This window comes from Eublepharis macularius, chromosome 11, assembly GCF_028583425.1.
Source record: "Eublepharis macularius isolate TG4126 chromosome 11, MPM_Emac_v1.0, whole genome shotgun sequence".
Taxonomy (NCBI): domain Eukaryota; kingdom Metazoa; phylum Chordata; class Lepidosauria; order Squamata; family Eublepharidae; genus Eublepharis; species Eublepharis macularius.
The window spans coordinates 47,865,717-47,886,108 of NC_072800.1; the positions used below are offsets into that span (position 1 = coordinate 47,865,717).

Consider the following 20,392-nt stretch of genomic DNA (forward strand, 5'->3'; position numbering starts at 1 on the left):
ATTTTAGGTACTTTTTTCTTATTATTTGCTTTGCACATCATTCATATTCAGGTTTCATTCCAAATCATCAAGTATTCTAAATTATGCAACCCAAAAAATTGTGTCCCAAGATTCAATCCAGCTAAAGTTAACCATAACTGGGGTCCACTGAAACCTACTGAATTTATTTGTTGAAGTCCCATTGCTTTCAATGGGATTTAGAACTAATTTTAGTTGACCTGAGACCACAGACTTTAAAAACAGTGAAACTATTACATATATTGCACTACAGCCATTGTTCTGGACAGGTTAATGTGAAAGTATAGTTTTGCAATCCCTAATACTTATTCTTTTTTCTGTAATAGCCTCTTACTTACATACATCTGCTTGCATTCCTTATATTTCTCTGCTTTATCAGCAATGTCTTTGTTCTTGTCATAATCTTGCTCCTTTTCTGAAAAATCCAAAACTGTTACAGATTGAATAGGGCTAACTATGCATACATAAGAAAGAGATTGTAATTTTTTAAAATTTATTTTGAGGGGACAAGATCAATACAGAAAGCACCAAGTAGAAATCTGATTCCTTCAATGGGAATATATACCCAACTGTCAAGAGACTTCTCCTTTGTGCTCTTCAATAAGCTAAGCAGAAACAACCGTGAACGGTCCACATTTCAGTTGTGGACAGCTACACACTGCTTTTGTACAAGTGCACAGAAAGTTTCCAGGATGGCCCCTTTACGCAACAATGGCTAGCTACTGAGACAGATAAGAGCATTTAAGCAAACAGTATGTTGAAAACTCCCATTTTAGCAGGCATGTCATCAATTGCCTTCATTTTTAGAAAAAGATTAGTCATGTTCTTTCCCTCTATCTAAAAATGTCCACTTGTTTAATTACATTAAAACAGCTCCCTATAACCTTGGGACATTTTGTATTTCTGCCAGCTTTCCCCTGAAATTCATGCCCGGAAACTCATATTATTTATTATTTTGTGAAAATACTAAGAAAGGAATACCACATACGCGCACACTATATATCATAGGGCACAGAAATTAATTAAATACACAGAGTGAAGTCAGTGTATGGCCTGCAGTCTGCAACCGGCTAAAGTCTCAATCCCACCCCCAACATCCTCATCCCCCCACCACATGGAGTTTTGTAGATGGGAAAATCCAGCAGACTGTGCCACACAGATGGGGAAGACTTGGCATGCTACATGTGTCCTACATGCCAAGTTGCCAATTACTGTCCCCCAGCACTGGAAGCTAACACTTACTAAGACCTTTGACAAAGCATTTACTAGAATAGTGACAGTAAGATCAAATGAAAGGCTGATACACATTTTAAATTGAAAATATTCGTGTGCTACAGTTCATCAGCTGGGCAGAAAAAGAAATAAGCTATTGTTCAAAAACAGTAAAAACAGTTTTACTAGCAAAAGCAGTGCTAATTTATGGACTATATAATTAAAAGAGAGCCAGTGTAGTGTAGCGGTTACAGTGTTGGGCCAGTCACACACTCTTAGACTAACCCTCCTTATAGGGTTATTGTGAGGATAAAAATGGGAGAACTATGCGAGCCACTTTTGAGTCCCCGTTGGGGAGAAAGTGAAGTCTGAGCATGCACACGAAGCACTCAGGTGCCATACCACTGATTTTTCCCTTTACAGCAAAGCTATTCCATAGAGTTACTTTACTGCCACCCCAGCTCCATCAGCCTCCCCTACATCTTTTCAAGTAAGGGGACTGACACTGGACAGGGGAAAGCAAAACCTCCAGGAGCCTTTGGATCCTACTTTCTCGCTAGCACTGATAGATCAGTCAGCAAGAAACAGATGATACCTGGAGAGGCAGACAAATTTTCTTCCCCAGTCTTGACCACAGGAGTTGCACTTTTGGAGCCATCAGTCAAATTCTGTTGCTTCCCTGAAATTTTCTTTATTAAAAAAGATTTGACACTTTAAAGATGAATAAAAAACACTGTTATACACTACTGTGTTCTAGTTGCACAAAACAGAAAAAATATCCCAAGCCCTAAGACTTTGCAGGGTACATATTTTAAGGATCATACAAGTCCGTTTCTGAAGAGCAACCACAGGTCATATTTTCCTATACAAAGTTACTATAAACATGTGTTCCTGATGTAAACATCTGGCTTTGGAGATTGTAAAAGTTACTAGAACTGATTAGAAGAGTATTAAGATAGGTTTTCAAAACAGTTGGAAGACTAACCCAAAGGTTCCTTGGTAATCATATTTTCCGAGAAACAAGGAAAAATTGTATGGATTTCTAGCCCATCTTCTGATGAAAAGGAAATCAGAAATGGATTAACTCCTCTATGGCAACAAATAGACAGAGACTTAATCAAATGGAATAAGTTGAATTTGTAATGGCTGGGAAGAATAGCAATTAAAATGAATGTTCTACCACGGATTATGTTTTTATTGCAAACAATACCAATAATAAGAGACAACAAACAATTTGATAAGTGGCAAAGGAAAATATCGGACTTTGTATGGGCAGGGAAGAAGCCTCGAGTGAAAATGAAAGTGTTATGTGATGCCAAAGAAAGAGGGGGACTACAATTACCAAACATAAGACTATACCATGAAGCAATACGTTTGGTGTGGCTCAGGGAATGGATGTCGTTAGAGAATTTTAAACTTTTAACACTTGAAGGATACAAGAAACTCTTTGGTTGGCATGCGTACTTATGGTATGATAAAATTAAAGCGGACTCTATGTTCCTGCATCATTACATTAGAGAAGCCTCTACACGGTCTGGCAAAAATATAAAAAATACTTGGATGAGGGTATCCCGACGTGGGTGGTGCCACTGGAAGTTATTGACCCGAGAACAATTTACAACAGAGAGGAATGTTTGTCATATAAGGAGGTGCTGAAAATGGAGCAAAATATGATTAAACTTAAAACAGGAGAAGAATTATCCTCTCACTATGGATGGTTCCAATACAGACAGATTAAAGACTTATATGACAAGGATCGTTTAAAATCGGGATTTAAATGGAAAAACTCTGAATTGGAAGAAAGTATACTACAAGAAGGCAAGAAAAAGATTTCTAAAGTCTGTAAGATTTTGTTAAAATGGTATACAGAAGACGAAATTGTTGAAGTCCAGATGGTGAAGTGGGCCATAAATTGTAATAGAGACATAACAATGGAGGCATGGGAATACTTGTGGAAAAATACATTGAAGATATCGACTTGTACCAATATTAAAGAAAATGTTTATAAAATGATATATAGATGGTACCTAACGCCGAAGAAAACAGCATATGGGAACAACAAAATGTCAGACAAGTGTTGGAAATGTAAAAATCATGAAGGTTCATTATATCATATGTGGTGGACCTGTGAGGTGGCAAAGCAGTTCTGGGGAGATATTACAGAAGTTATGACTGAAATTTTACAAATCCCAATAAATAAGAACCCAGAACTGTTGTTGCTAAATCTGAAATTAGAAGAGATTCCCAGGCAACAAAGAACTTTATTATTCTATATGACAACAGCGGCAAGAATTTTATATGCTCAGAAGTGGAAGATGCAAGAAGTACCATCTATTGAAAATTGGATACAAAAATTGTTGTACATGGCAGAAATGGATAAAATGATGAGAAAGTTGAGAGAACAGAATCCAGAAGAATTTCTTAATGACTGAGGTAAACTAAAACATTATTTGGAAAAGAAGTGGGACGTAAAGGGACAATTATGGTTGTTAGATAACTATTAATTTTGCAGAAAGGAGGAGATACTGATCTTTACAAGAGAAGAGAGGAGATAAGTTAGAAACATAATGTAACTGATAGTTTGATGTTAGGTTTTGTTTAATCTAATATATATTATCTATTTTACTAGTGTGTTAAGTTAAGAATAGAAAAGGGGATATAAGTAGTAAATTTAGACAGCGGGTTGGAAAACTGTTGGAAGTCTTAGATTAAGGGGGGAGGGGAAAGGGTGGGAGAATATGGAAGTGAGGGTTTTAATTGAAAATCTGTAATATTAATTTTTACTCACCCAATAAAAAAAAATTTTTTTTAAAAGAAATGGATTAACTCGTATGCTCCTTTGCAAGAGCCACTTAAAAAATCTTGATGTCAAGAGATGAAGAGTTATTCTGTCCTACAAATTTAGAACTTCAGCTGTTTAGAACTTTTGGAACTCTGAAGGAAAACAAGTCTAGAGGGAAGATAAAATCATATCACCAGAAGAAAAAAAAGGAATGGAAAGAATGTCCTGAAATAACTAAGCAGCCCATAAGGCATCAGAAAAACAACCAACTTATTGGATAATGAGACTGTAAGTTCCTTAAAAAGTGTTTTATCAAAGGTAGGAGGTGGGTTTTAATACCATTCTGTCCTTACATAGGCAAAACATGCTCCATACTAGTACTAATTATGGGGTCACGGAAGGCCTCATCAATCCCTAAAGTATTGGGGAGGGGGAGTCCAATCAGAGTCACAGATGCTGAGTAGGCTCAGAAGAACCTGAGAAGGCTGCAGAAGACACTTCTGGATAGACAAAGTCCTAGTGGTGGTAAGTACCTTATTTGTGGAAGACTAACAGAGATGACACTTTCTCATGATTAGTACTAGGCTTTTCTCAAACATTTTTGTCATTACTCAAGGCTCTATAGTGTGGATAGCCATATTTCTTCCCCTGGACTCCCTATTAGCTGACAGACATTCAGACAGTTTAACAGCTGAGAAATATTCTCTCCACAAACTGTGAGGTCAAAAATGTGGTGACCTTGGGAGGGACTTTAGTTGCTCAATCTTGGAGGCACGGAAACCCTGCCTTCATGCCAGGAAAGACTGGGGGGGTGGGGGGGTGGGAGGAGAAAGAACAGACTTGTGCTATTAGGGATCTGTTATAGTCGTGAAATGAGTTATCTGTTGTGATAATAGATATCAGTTTATCATAGCAGGCCAATTCAATCATTCTTGTCTACCTTTCCACAGTGGACAAGTTACTGTCACCATTTGTTATAAACATATTAAAAAGAATATTCCCTTGCCACATTTACTACTACATAATTTTATTGTTATGAAGTTTACAAAAAAGGTGACCATTACATTTGCCTCTTCAGAGCATCTGATACTTCAGTAGGGAAACTGTGAAGACATCATAATATATGCAGGTAACCAGAAAACAACGGACATTTTGGTACCATTCACTACTAGTGTTCTGGATAAGACTCATCAAGAAGTTGCAAATATGGATTGAGTAGATGATGTACCCCAAGAAGTCAGTACACATTACATGAGCAGATCTAGTTTTGCTGCTGTATGTGTCTGTCTTCTATCCCAAAGTGGCTTAGCTGCCTCAAGGCTAAATTTATGTTACTTCATAAAACATTTCAAACATTTAATAAAAGTTGGATTTGTTCAGCTTTTATTAAAACTATGCATTCTGCTACAAAATGTAGCTTACTGTTCTTTTCGGAAAATCATCTGTGCCTGACAATGTAATTTATTGATTTTATAAAGGTATCAGAAAATAGACATTTACAAATGCAACTTACTGACTGGTCTACAAGCTTGTTGACTTGCTTCTGCAGCTTCTGGCATTCCTTAAATTTTTCCTTGTAATGATCAGCAGCCATCTGCAGACGAAGCTTTAAGTCTTCAACTTCTCTGCGCAGTTCTTTCTCTACAACCTTTGATGCTTCCTTTAACAAAAAAGAGAATGTATTTGCCATTTAAATGAACTTCTTTAAATCTCTTGAAGTAGATAAAGTGGACTTTCAGATATGAAAAATATAGGTTTTGTTTGCATCAAGCAAACAGCTACTTATTCTGTGGTTGTTGGGGGTTTTCCGGGCTGTCTTGCCGTGGTCTTGGCATTGTAGTTCCTGACGTTTCGCCAGCAGCTGTGGCTGGCATCTTCAGAGGTGTAGCACCAAAAGACAGAGATCTCTCATCTCTCACACTGAGAGATCTCTGTCTTTTGGTGCTACACCTCTGAAGATGCCAGCCACAGCTGCTGGCGAAACGTCAGGAACTACAATGCCAAGACCACGGCAAGACAGCCCGGAAAACCCCCAACAACCATCGTTCTCCGGCCGTGAAAGCCTTCGACAATACATAGCTACTTATTCTACTTAAGGATATTTACTTTGCAGGGAATAAGATTTCTACTAAGTAATCTTATATCATCTTTTATTCTTTAGAAAGTACACAGATTGGCTTACTTGGAGTTCCTATTGATCTTCCATCTGGTCACCAACTACACCATTTAGTTTCACTAATTCTATAGCACAAGATGCTAACTCTTTACTCAAAGCAAAATACCAGCAGCCAAAGGGATTCCTTCCAGATGATGAGATAAATGAGAACTACAGCTGAGGTATGCTTTGCTTATGTCTGACTTAACTGGTTTAAATTATTGATTCAAAAGCCACATGTTCATCTGAATTATCAGGACATGATTCAAAAGCCACCTTCTAGCTATTTTATGGTTACTTTTCATCAGTATGATCAACATGAACTAGGACACAAATCAATATATGAAACATCTTCTGGAAATACATTAAGTTTTTACATATCTTCTTTCAGACTAGAGGATTTTTGAAAGGATGCTCTGATGCATTCAGAAGTTGTTAGGGATATATAGATATCATTTAATAAAGAAACCATTTGAAGTATCAAAATATCACTGAAATATTTGAACATTAGCAAGATCAATATCCAGTCCACATACGTACTTTTATTTCCCATCTCCTCCACAAAGCCCAGCATAACTAGCAAGGACAGAAAGCCTGGCCCGGTGAATGAGGGGTAAGGCTTAATTCCCCCTTCTGCATGACACCCCACAGGTAGCAGAAGCATTCCACCCCTTCACCAAGATCAACCTGTGCTTCTACTCACTCCCCCATGGAAGAGGGGAGGGTAATAGAAATGGGGGATCTTTATTCTCAGTATCTGCCTCAGCTATCTCACCCTGTCACCAACAGCTTCCCAGAGACCCCATGAGAACATTAAGTGCTTCTCTTCATGCCCTGGGATACCTACTGGCAGGAAAGTTTGATGGACAAAGCCAATGGTTGACTGGGGACCTGGGGGAGGCAGTAGTAGTGGGTAAGATGGGAGAAAGCCTACTAAACTAGCTTGGAGATTCTCTGGCAGCAACTGCAACTCCACTGAAATAAGACCAAGGTAAGGACCACCCACAAAGCAGAAGCCCTCCAGGGCAATGGCCAGAACTGAATACATGTAGATGGTTATTTGAATGTTTACAGATACAGACACAAATAAGTAAATCCTTATTATTAATTATGCAAGCATTTAATCATTTACATCCCTAATAGATGTTTGATAATAAATTGGGTAATGTAAGTATAAAACCAAACACTTTTATTGTAAAATTAAAAGTATAAAAGCCTATCAGCTCAGTTTATGGTTATCTACCACAAAAAAAACCTAAAGCAATCAAGCACCTTGACTACTAGACTGCCAACTGTTTATGGGCCTCAATTAAGCACCCTGAGTTGGTCCTGGACCAGATGAACACTACATCAACATACAACTTGCTACTTAAGCAAAGCTGTACAACAGCTGCCACATCCTTCCTTACGGCTGCAGCAAAAACGTAAAAGGGATGTTTCAAACTTACCAAACAAAAAGAAATTGCCATGAGCAAAGATGCCCACCCCTTATACTAATTTAAGGGACATATTCTGCTCCAGTAGTTAGATGGCAGAAATGTTTCTAAATGGCTTCTTCAACTGTGAAAAGCTAGAATCAATATTTAGAAGTCTGCACTCTACCCCAAAAGGGAAGTTTTCTGATGATAACAAGCAACATTTAAAAGCTCTCATGTTTGAACTTCCTTTTCTTTTCCCTTTCAATGTCTATAACTTCCTTTCTGTTTCAATGCCTATAAAACTGCTGGGGGAGGGGGTTGGACATAGGCAGCAAGATTCTAAAAGAAACTGGATAATCAGTAACTATACAAACAATTATGGTTCCTGAGCATGTTTTCACACTAATAATTTACACCAAAAGAAAACATCTTACTTGTTCATTATTTACAAGAGTGATTTTTTTAAGCTCAGCTACAGCATCAGCAAGTTGCTTCTTCACTTTCTCATTTTCAAGTCGAGCATTATGAAGATCTGCCATGGTTTTATCACGAACATTTACTGCATCACTGAGTTCTTTGGACATCAACAGAGCTTCCTGCCTACTAGCCTGAATCTGATCCTCAGCTTTCCGAAGCTGTTCTTTTAAAAGGCTTGCCTCTTCCTGTAGAGGGGAAATAAAGAACCAGAGAAACTGATGGTTAAATATGGTTAAGAAGTCCTGTTATCTTTAGATGTGTCTAACAGCTGAGTGTGCTGAAGACCTATTTGGGGGAGGGGGAAAGACAGAACATATTTCAACTCCCATCACAGAAATGTTAAATTAAAGCAGATTTATCTAATTCATATTGTGCGCATTTTATATCATTTGTGCTTTCCATTTTATTTGAAAAAATTAAGAAAATGTGTTGAAGTACTCAACAGTATAAGGCCAGTAAGTTGGGATTCTGAATCCTCAAGGTAATCAAAGATATTAAAATTAATCTTAAATTACACATATTTTAGTAAAAATTACCTTGTTTGATGAAGTAAGCAAGAAAGCTCTCTTTATCTTCTCCTTTTCTGCCACACACAGCTGTAACCTGCCAACCTCTTCTTTATAATAGGCTATCAAGTTCTCTTTGTTTCCATCCAAATTCTTTAGTGTCTGGACTTCTGCTGCTAATTTGGTGTTTTCAATTTCTGTGTTTTTCAAATGTATCTGCAATGATAAATCCCTTATAATTTTACAACTAGCTCACCACTTCACCAAATATTTCACATTAATCTCTCAAGGTTTTATCCAAAGAGATCCAAGAAACAGATAACAAAGAAAGATCTTATTTGATCATGGTGCATATGGTCACTGGAGCTTTATTCTTCATAATGACCTCCCTATGAAAGACCAACACTTTAAATGTTCACTTAAAGGGTACACAAGACTGAGAAACAGGAGTCATCTGCCAACAGATACGATTAATTACATCACTGTATGAATGTCTGGTCAAGGGCCAAGCTCTTGCTACCAGCATCTGAAGCGACATCATGGTATATAACATTGCCTCTCAAACCGTCAATCAGAACCACTTCCTTTTGGATATCAATCCAGACACACCTAAGTTCCCATATGAGCCTGCTAATCAGGTATGAAAGCCCTGCTCTTTCATTTACTGAAGTTAGTTGGTTGGCTATAAGGGACATTCTCTGATGATACAACCAAACTGTCACTTCTGCATATTCCATTGTTTGGTTATGGGCTTTAGATATAGGGCTTTAAATTATTATTTAAATATTTTTTCTCAACAGCACAGTTCATGAGTCTGGTTCCTATAAGAATGAGAACAATATAACCAACCCAAAATCGCTTGGTAAATGTCTGCAACACCAAGAAATTACATTAAAGAAACATGAAAACAGTGATAAAAATAATAATATTGTAGTAGCTGATCTGTCTGATGGCGCCTGAATTTTAATGTGTTAATAGGTTTTTATTGTATTTTAACAATATATTTGTTGGAAGCCACCTTGAGCCCGCTTGCGGGAAGGGCGGCGTATAAGTTGAATAAAATAAATAAATAAATAAAAATGATGTGATTAAAAACCATACTAGCAAAAAGGCATTAAAGCCAAAAGTAAAGCAGCACAAACAGCTACAATGAATCATTAAGGACAGGATTAAATAAACACAATGTCTGAGCTAGGCAAAAAAAAATATTTATTTGGTTCTGAAAACTCATTAGATTTGTAACAGGCTGTGGGGTGAAAATTTCAGATTGGTTGTATCATCAGAACTATTTCCAGAACCACGGTCACATTATAGAAGGTAGGAACTAGGAGTTTAGTATTCCCCTGTTTCGAACTGTATGGCCTTGAATCAGGATGGGTAGGCGGGGGCTTTTTGGGGATCATTGAGACAAGTGAGGCATTTTTCCACACATTACTTTTCCCTCCATGAACACAGAAGGAAAACAAGAAGATTTACTTGTGTACAGAATCAAGTATAAAAATTTTGGTCAGATCAGTTTTGCCACATGCACACTCATCAGGAAGTGAGCGTGCAGCAAAACGCAAACACAGTCTTGAATGGTCTGAGGATCACAGCTGCTCATCAGGGAATTCCTTAACAGGATAGCCAACAGATGAGCTGGGATCCAGAGCTTTAATTCTTCCAATCTGTCTTTCCATGATTTGTGATGCTTAGTCATTATAGGAGGCCTATAAGATTTGTGGCCAAGACAAATTATTCTTCAACTATTGCCCCTACATCTTTAGATAATGTGTGGTGAGGTCAAAGGACAGACAGGCAACAGTTCATGGATATAATTAATAAGCTGTTGGGTTCAGGAAGTCCTGTACTGGTGAAGTTTAATGCTGGAATAAATACAGAAGAGATTTGTAGAAGGATGAAGTGGTAGTTCTTACAGCACAAAATGTAAGACTAGCAAAGCTGTTAGCCAAGTACATCATGGAATGAGGGATAAGACTTGCATGAGAAACTGGTGATGTTACTAGCCCCATCTTCCTTCCAAAAGGCTTATGAATGTTTCCACCACATGCATAATACTTAAGTGTGAATATACAGGGAGAAGAGGCGAATAGTTTCTATGGAAAATTCAACCTTAATGTTGTTTTAGACAGAAATGTAGGAATGCTAGCTTTGAACTATACAGGGTGATATGTTACCTTGTAGAGTTCCTTCTCATCCTTCTCTGTCTTTAGCTGGCATTCAAGTTGTTCCTTTTCAAGGACTACTTTCTTGAGTTTGTCTTTTAAGCTATAAGAAATAAGATGTTTAAATATTTCAATGTTGTTCAGATCAAAGTGGACAAAACATTTTTTTTAAATACATACCTGTCTAGCTCTGTTTCTTTTGCAATTGCTTTCTGAGTGACTGTCATGATGTCTTCTTCAAGCTGGAGAACTTTTGAAGTAGCTTCCTCATACTTTTTCTTGAATTCTTCATTTTCAGTTTTAAGAATTTCTGCAGCTTTAAAATTATGCTTCCACAAAAAAGAGAGGTGCACATGTGTCACAAACAATACCGATAGGATTTTGATGTTTCTACACAGCTAAACTAGTTCTACAGAAAATTTTGCTTTAAAGTGGCAAGAAAGAAAGCAATCTCTGATGAGGTGGGAGCAATTTGAAACTGTACTGAAAGGTAACCATGAGTGAGTATCTATAAATCTTTAGTAACTGCTGAGCAAATGGGAGCCCAATTTCTCTGAGCAGACTTTCAGTGCCTTTGTGTGTATCAACAGATGTGTATACTACAGAAGAGGGGTTATGTTTATGTCTACGTAAAGAAGAAACTGTGGAGGAATAATTAAAAGCCTCATAAAAGCCTCCCTTTCTTGACTCAGCATTCCTAATTAAGAATAACTCCTTTTCTTGGGAGGAAATGCATGACCTAAAATGCTACAAAGTTGGAAAATTAGGCCCTTCATCCACTAAGCAACAGCCTTCACTTCCCTGAAGCAACAACTAGCAAATACACACAACAGGAAAATTCCCAACCACCTCAAAATATAGAAATGAATACAATCCAAATTAAGTGTCATGTTAACTTTAACCACTGCTTTTATATTCAGGAGGAGTTCTCAAAATGAGGCAAGTTTAGATACTCTCTTATAAGCAAATTTCAGAAAAGCAAATAAAATAAAAGATGTACAGGCTTATGATTTAAGAAATATGCAGACCTAGGCATGCAGTAGCTATTTAGACATAAGCATAGGTTTTAATAATGTACAGCCATTTAACTAATACAAATAGAATCGCCATTATACAAACTCATTCTCTACACTATTGAATATTCATCAGTGCAAATAAAATTCTTATGTAAGAATAAAGATTGGTAACATGTTTAGCAGAAAGCACAAATGTAATGTTCTATCTTATATACTAATAGTCAAGTGGTCCTGAACCATGGATAATTAAATCCAGAGACTGGAGCCATGAACAGACAAGTCAGACCTTCCCACACTTGAAAAATGCCCCAGGTTTGCAGAAAGCCAGTTTGGTGTAGTGGTTAAGAGCACAGAACTCTAATCTGGAGAACCGGGTTTGATTCCTCACTCCTCCACTTGAAGCCAGCTGAGTGACCTTGGGTCAGTCACAGCTTCTAGCTCTCTCAGTCCACCCACCTCACAGAGTGTTTTGTTGTGGGGATAATAATGACATACTTTGTAAACTGCTCTGAGTGGGTGTTAAGTCATCCTGATGGGCAGTATATAAATCAAATGTTATTATTATGTTGTTATTATTAAAAATCTGAAATTTAAAAAAAACATACATTGAGGGGTTAAAAAAGCAAAATGATAAAAGGAGCACCTATATCTTTAACCAGATGCCCGCTTTGGCTATGGATATGGTTGCTAGGCAACCATATCAGTTTAGCCAGTATTCCAGATGTGGGAGGCAGGGGAGGGGACAGGGCCCTTTCCAGGACCGTTTTGGCCTTTGAGGGAGGACCAGGCCAGACACAGCAACAACCACCAGTCAATTTGATACCATACATGACTCACCCAGGCCCAGCTTCTCACTAGTGTTGAACCACTGCACCTCTGCCCCAAATCAGTATAGTGCAGTGGTCAGAGTTTCAGAGTAGGGTCTGGGAGACCCAGTTTCAAGTCACCCTGTGGAAGCCCCATGAAGATGGAGGCAAAGAAAAAGATTTGGAGGCAAAGGAGTAGGATCTGGGAGACCCAGGTTCAAGTCACCCTGTGGAAACTCCATGAAGATGGAGGTAAAGAAAAGGTAAGCTGCTTAGTGAGTTTGAAGGAGAGAAGAAAGTAGGGAAAGGTGAGCATATGGGGCTGCCAAGAGGAGAGAAAGAGGAAATAGTATGGGGAAGGGGATACAGGGGAAAGTGTAGTACCCCTTGCAAGTCCCTTGAATGTTCCTCACCACGCAACTGGGTTTGGCTCAGCCAGCACCACACAACTGGGCCATAGGAGCGAGTCTACCAGGCGGTAGGTAAGGGGGAAAAGGTGGAGATGGGGGAAGAGTAAGAAAAGGTGGGTGGGAAGAAGAGAAGGAAGCAGGAAAGGGTGGGGAGAAGAAAAATGAGATGCCCTGTGCAAGCCCTTGTGCCCCTCCCACACCAGTTCTAGACTAAACTGTACTTCCGTAATTGCTGGAGGATTCCCTTACTCAAGGAACAGTATTCTCCCTATCATTTTTCAGCCAAAGGAACTGTAAGTAAACAAGTAGTGGAAGTCAACTCAAATATATATCCTTTGTATATGACTGAAGTAGTGGTAAAGTCACCTGAATACATTTATTTTGACGCCTAGTAAGAAAAAACCAGCTAAGAAAATAACTCCAAAAATTCTACTAGTTTTAAAGACTCGCTGAAAGAACAAAATGTATTAAATCAAAAATCTGTGTATCTGTATTAATTTTCATAAAGTTTCATAATGTTTGAAGAATCAAAGAGGAATACCAAAGAAAGAGATTTACAGAGACTTGAGTTACATATTTAGGAGACCAATTAAAAGTTGTCTCCACAGAAACATTTCTAACCCTAGAACATGATTATTATTTTGACATGAGAGGGACACAAATTACTACACAAGGCTGCAAATGGCAAGCTCTCAAAATTGCATGGCAACATGCAGTTTACCCATATTATATCATATAACTTTGTGCTAAGAACTGAACACACTGAGAATAGGCAAGTTGCTTGTAATGGACAGCTGTGATATAACAGAATTCGTCCTTTGATCATACAAAAAAGGAAGTTCAAGTGTTCAATACTTCACTGTGCTAGCAGTGTCACACTGTTCTCTCTGGTGGTAACTGTTCTTCCCTGAGTTGCCACCTAGGAAAAAGTCAATCCATTTGCCTGTTCTGGGAAGAGTAGCTGTCACCACAAAGAATAATATAACCAGCTACTGCAGCAAGGCACTGCTACCAAATAAAGAGTGGAAAGACAAGCAAAAGCTGGAAAAAGGATCTCCAGACACTATTATCTGCACTGTCTACTAGCAGAAGAAGAAAGTCTGCTTGTTTCTTATAGAGGCTAGTATAAATTTGAAGGGCAAGGGCTATGCATGTTCCCCAACAGTATACTTGTGCTGTCTGTACCAACAAGACAGACCCCCTGAAATGCTAACAGAATGGCTGAGAAATTCTGACTTCTATTTAACTAGCACTTTGTGTGTGTGTGTGTGTGTGAGTGAGAGAGACACACACACACAAATATCTGTGAGATGTGTGTGTGTGTGTGTGTGTGTGTGTGTTCCTTCTTCACAAAACACAATATGAACAGATTTGCTGATAAAAATAGTGCCAAATGCCCAATTCTATACTCCCAACATTTTCAGAAATGTTTGCTCTAAGGCTATCAACTATAAGACTAACCTTTTGCTGTGCTTCATACTGCTCACATCTTTCTTTTTCACGGTTAAGTTCTTTCTCCATTCTTTCAACTTGATCTCTGAGTTGTAAAGTTTCCTTTTCAAGTGAAGTAGTTATCTTTAACAGTTCTTCTTTTTCTTTCATTGTTTTTTCAATTTTGAACTAGAAATACAAAATCCAGCATTACCTGGTTTTTACTTTAATATCATTAATATTGATATTAATATTTAATATCATTACAAACTAATTGGCATTATTTCCCTTTCCACATGCATGAAAACAAAAAGCAAAGCAGGGAGAATATCTGTTCTCTCGTCTTTTCATTTCACTTTCTTTCCAAAACAAGATACTGTTCTGCCACAGATTAACAGCAAGCACAATACTCAAATATAGTACAGAAACTAACTTTTAGTAAATTTTCTTACTGTATACAAATGCAAGCACAATCACTACTCTACAAATGACCATAGGATCCTTCAGGGACAGCAATACTTTTTTTCCCCTGAAAGATGCCACATTTTTCTCTTTTGCCAGAAGCTTACCTTTGTACCCTATACCTCAACATACAAATATTAGAGCAAGATTCGAGTCCAGTAGTATCTTAAAGACCAGGTCTTTAAGGTACTACTAGACTCGAATCTTGATCTTCTGCTACAGTCCAACATGGCTAAATTTTGCTCTTCTGCTACAGTCCAACACAGCTGCTAGTGCTACAGACCAACACGGCTACCCACCTTAAACTATACAAATATTATTTTGCCAAATCAAACCTCAAGTAGTCCAGCTTTTGTAGTCACCACCAACATATCAGAATTTCCTTCATCTTCCATAGTTAACAGTTCTTCAACAGGAGATGATGTTCGGAATTGAAAAGGTGTGCTTGCTCCACGGATCTCACCCTTATGTGTCACATAACAGAACTGGTAAAATTCACCATCATCATTTGGAAGGTAGTATCCTGAACCCAAAAAAATAAGAATACATGCTTATTCTTCACACCAAACAACATTTATTGTGTTAGCTGCTACAACTGGAACGTATTGGAATTAAGTAACATAAACAGCCTGTGAACACATCACAGTCCAGTATCTTCCAAAACGCAAGGCTCAATGAAAACAGTGTTATTGTACATCATTAATGCTGCTAAAAATGTTATTTTTACTAGGTTTGTATTTTATATATCCACTCACACTTTAAAAACTCAACTCGGCATGATATTATACAGTTCTCACAAAGAAAAATAGCATGGAAAATATGAGTCATGAGTATGACCAGACTATTCCAAAGAACTATACGAGCATATTGTAACTTCACATCAGCAGGACATCTAGCATAGCAATAGACCCAACCCTCAAGACCAGACAGCAACATTTCAACTGTAAGCTGGAGGAAGAAAGGATCTTCCCTATGCCTTCCAAATGTCTTCCTGCCTTTGAAACAGGAGAGTAGCAGTGCTTTGTACATTCTGCTTTAAAAAACTCATAGAAAATGTCTGAGACAACCGATCAGAACACTGCTTCCTATCCTATTCTGTTCTGGAGTCTCTTCCAGGACTAGATCATGGGAATCTGAAGTTTCCAGGGAGGACAAGTAGGCTATTTCTGCAGCAATACTATAAGGGTCCCCTCTCTTTTTTAAAAAAGAGCTTCCAGCTTTGTATTTAATACTTTGGTTTCTTTGATCACGAGGATGGCCAAAAACTTCAAAATCTAACTTTACACATTGTTTTTGCAACAATCTTTACTTGCTATCCCATATCGTTCTGCTCTACTAGCTTCCAAATGAAGGCTGGAGTTGCCTGCTGTCCTGTCACCTCCATAGCATTTCCTCCCAACAGAAGCAGACAAGCTTCTCATAGACTAAGGATGCCCCACACAGAAGTTTCAGCACCTCAACCATGGCTCTCAGGGCATCGTCTCCATCCTCAACACAGCAACAGTTACTTGAATTAATAAACAAGTCCCGCTGATTCAGGCTTCCCTTTGCACACAGGAAACTACTAGACATTCAAAGAGAATGTACTGACCACTGTTTTTTTTCTTACAGTGAAATCATAATATAGCCAGAAAACAGAACAGATAACTATCTTCTAGCAATCGTTAGCTCCAAAAGGAATGTTTAGAAAGAAGAGGCTCCGAAAACTGTTGTGCAGGAGGTATCACCCTTGAATGGACATGTCCACACATACATGACTACCTGTCAGAGAACTGTGTGTGCAAACAGCAGCTATGCCCACAGCCCCAGTTAGAACCTCTAAAACCAGTCTAAGCCATTCAGAATATTTAACCTAAGCTGCTGTATGATCATAAATTTGAATTTTTATTTAAAAAAACAAACCTTTAAAATCCAGGGAAATCTCTATACATTTCAATAATTTACAACAGAACTAAGTATTTTTGAAGTATTAAAATTAGCATCTAATTATCAAAAACAGATAAGTAACCTATTTACCTTGAAAAGATAGCACACTATTAACTGTAGATCCTTCCACATAATTTTCAGGCATAGGTGACCAAACAAATGTATAATAATCACGTGCAGTATTCCAGCCAACCTAATGTTAAAAATAGCAAACTTTTAAAACAGAACTAAGCAAAGCTTTTTGTAACAGTTAACAATAAGATCACACTCGATAACTACAGGTTTAATGCCCAATTAGCCATTGCCGTACATATTTAGCAAAATTAATTTTAATTGCCTCATATTCTCCAATATCACTGGCAACATACCAGCAACTACACTAGGTAAAAACTGTCTGCACCAACAAAAGAAAAACATATATTTTTAGCCTTAAATAATCTTAATGAAATTAAAATAAGATATTTTAATTTCTGTGTTGAATTTCTTTCTTTAAAAAAAAAGCTTTCCCTGCAGGTCTCTCTGACCACCAAGGAATCTGGTCTAAGCATCTGCAGTTCTAATGGCGGATCTTACACCAAGGTTTTGTTTGCACCAATTGTTCCAAGCAGCCTGTTTGAGTGAGAATGAATAATGATTAATTACATCAACCCCCCAGAATTCATGCCAGTTATTACCCCTCTCCTTACTCTTCCTATGTCTTTAATGCTTGTATTTCCATCTTACATCCAAAAGTACCAGATACAATATTCACAGAATTAACTGTGTAACTTACATAAATTTTTTCTAGCCCTGTACACAATAGTGGGTCATCCAAGAGGTAGTGCACAGTTTGCATGCAGAAGGTCCTATGTTCAATATTTTATTTATTTACTTTATTTTTCTTTGAGACTCAAGGCACATTACAAAATGTAGCAATGCAACAGGAACCATATAACAAGAAATGCAAAAACAGGATTACAGAAACTGAAAAACCATGCCGCAGAAACATCAAATGCATACAATAAACAGTACCATGATCTACAATCCTTATCTTTTTATTAATGCATCCTCCTGAACAATTCCAGCCTTATTCTATTCATAAAAATGCACTCCCGAACTCCCTTTCACACATTTTGCAGAATGATGGAAGTGTTGGAATCTTTCTGATCTCCTTTGGCAAGTCATTCCACAAAGTGGGAGCCAGAACAGAGAATGCTCAGGTACAGGCATTTCAGAGCAGGGCTTTCAGCAGACTTTGCTCAGATGTATGCAGCAGTCACAGTGGGGCATATCGGGAGAGGCGGTCCTTTAGATATGTGGAGCCGAGGCTGTGAAAGACTTTGCAGACTATAGTTAAAATCTTGAATTGGACCCCAAAACTAATCCATAACCAATGGAGTGGCTGCAGAACAGGTGTAATGTGCATACTTTACCTGGTTCTTGATAATAATCAAGCTGCAATTGTTTATAGCAGCTGGAGTTTCTAGGTTGGCTTTAGGAGCAGACCCATATAAAGTGTGTTACAATAGTCTAGCCTCACATGTCAAAATCATTTAAACGTGACAACTGCAAGACAGCAGGACTTGTCTATGCAACTTTGCACTCGCTCAGCATCTCATTCACACTAGGCAACCATGGGCTCAATCTACAGTTCTCAGACATGCTAAAACAGACACTTAACAGCCCAGCACATTTAAAGCAAACATTAGATAGCAAGCTTTGAAAAAGATGCTTCTCTGCCTCTGCAGAGCTGCTGCCAGACACAGTAGATGGTCCAATGACCTCAGCAGCTTCTTATGTTCATTTAACCCTTTACCCACTATGGTAAAAAAAAACAAGACGGTGACAATTTTTTACACCTTATGCACTAGAACAAACCAATTTTGTTTGTGATTCAGTGTATACTTTCTGGGATTTATATTTTTCCTTGAAAAGCCACTACTCCACCACAATCACACTGTTATTTTGCAGTCCATGTGACACAACCTTCCACAAGCATATTACTAGCAAAGGGATCATCTCCAACCTGCGATATCAGGAATAGCAGGCTGCAGTGACTCCTTACATGAAGATCTAGTCATGAGATTCATTTCCAATGTATCAAGTAGCAGGGTTGAACTACCCACTGATATTGGGCCTTCTCATTTGGTGGTACCTTGCAAGTAATTCTTATGCTTATTTTTGTCTTATGCTTATTTTTGTCTTATGCTGACAGCATGACATAGAGAAGAGGAAGGAAAGAAATTACTTATATGAATGCTACACAGCCACTGTTTACTATTGCCACAGACTATATCAAATTATGCCATTTGGAAATTCCCTTTTTGCATCTCCTTTTCCATTTTTAAGGCTTATTACTATCAGTACTGGTTTAAAAGACAAACTTACATTAGTTTCACATGAGCATTGCCAACTCCACAGGAACTTGGCTTTTCTTGGCAGGCAACAGAAGGCAACAGTTCCCTACCCTGAGATTTAGGCCTGGCAGGCTGAACTAACTATAACTAACTGTGCATTCTGATGGCATCCCTCTCTCGTTTCCTTATGAAGGTCTAAAGCACCTGGGGGAGGCATTTTCAATGACAGAATTGGGGGGGGGAGAGTTAAACCTTTTCCCCAGAGCCACAGCTACTTTTTAAAGCAAATAATGCACTGGAATTTTCAGTTGGAGAACACCAATACCAAGTTCAGTTTGGTCCTAACACCAGGAAACAGGCACCCCAGAATGCTACTTATCAAAGAAAACTCACTGATAGGCACCTATTACATTTTTATTATTTTATATTACTACATTTGACAGACATATTACATTTTATTACAGTCATCCTCCAAAGGCGGGGGCTCAGCTAAATTAGTACCTCCCCATTTTATGTTAACAGTCCGATGGGGTACGTAATGGGCCAAGCAATGGGCTAAGCTTTAAGCACAATGGGAATTCCGATGCTAACTACTACATCACAGTGACTCTTACAAGCTTGAATGGCTTGAAGTCCACTAGTAATTTACCAAGCTGCCACTAAAAATAAAGCAGCACCTTTACAACCAATTTATTTTTAGCATAAGCTTTTATAAACTAAAGCTCACTTCATCAATATCTAACATTAAAGTACCGCAAGTGGCAAAGTACTTACCAATCAAGAGGCTAAGAATTTTAGTACAATATTCCATTAGCCTAATTGGATCAAACTGCTTGCACCTGCAGAGTAGAGCTCAGTATTTAGTACTAATACCACTGCGCCGAGGCCAATATTAAGCCTTTGGAGAGGCTAAGAGTTGAATGTACTCACTCCTTGTCCTTGTCATTCTTCTCTTTCAATCACTCAACCTACTGAAATTAGCAAATCCTATGCAATCTTCAGGCATCTCATGGATTTCAGAGCAAAACAGGCACAAAATCAGCTTCTTTTGCAACAGTGAGATTGCTCTTATAGTAGCAATACTACCACAAGTATCATTGTGTATTTCCTCTGTAATCATCACTTGTCTTCCCAATGTTCAGCTGCAATCCCACTTTGGTACTTTCTCCTTTATCTTTAGTCAGCAGTCATTTCAAGTCTTCATTAGTTTCTGCCCATAACATGTGTCATCTGCATATCTCAAATAGTTAATGTTACTTCCATCAATATTCA

The 20,392-nt window shown here is 38.0% G+C and overlaps 1 protein-coding gene across 4 annotated transcripts in view; it reads right to left on the reverse strand.

The window, feature by feature from the left end:
* TAX1BP1 (Tax1 binding protein 1) overlaps positions 1-20,392 on the reverse strand; it is a 38,867-nt gene that overhangs the window by 10,588 nt on the left and 7,887 nt on the right. For 2 of the 4 annotated variants that reach the window (XM_054991083.1, XM_054991082.1), the window contains exons 3-12: positions 16,875-16,977; positions 15,194-15,381; positions 14,427-14,585; positions 10,914-11,062; positions 10,746-10,836; positions 8,599-8,784; positions 8,020-8,247; positions 5,526-5,672; positions 1,826-1,919; positions 357-448 (exon numbers count right to left, since the gene is read on the reverse strand). In XM_054991083.1, the coding sequence (XP_054847058.1) occupies positions 357-448; positions 1,826-1,919; positions 5,526-5,672; positions 8,020-8,247; positions 8,599-8,784; positions 10,746-10,836; positions 10,914-11,062; positions 14,427-14,585; positions 15,194-15,381; positions 16,875-16,977 (1,437 nt within the window). The remainder of the gene's footprint in view (positions 1-356; positions 449-1,825; positions 1,920-5,525; positions 5,673-8,019; positions 8,248-8,598; positions 8,785-10,745; positions 10,837-10,913; positions 11,063-14,426; positions 14,586-15,193; positions 15,382-16,874; positions 16,978-20,392) is intronic. The other 2 variants (XM_054991084.1, XM_054991085.1) reach the window with 2 other exon arrangements.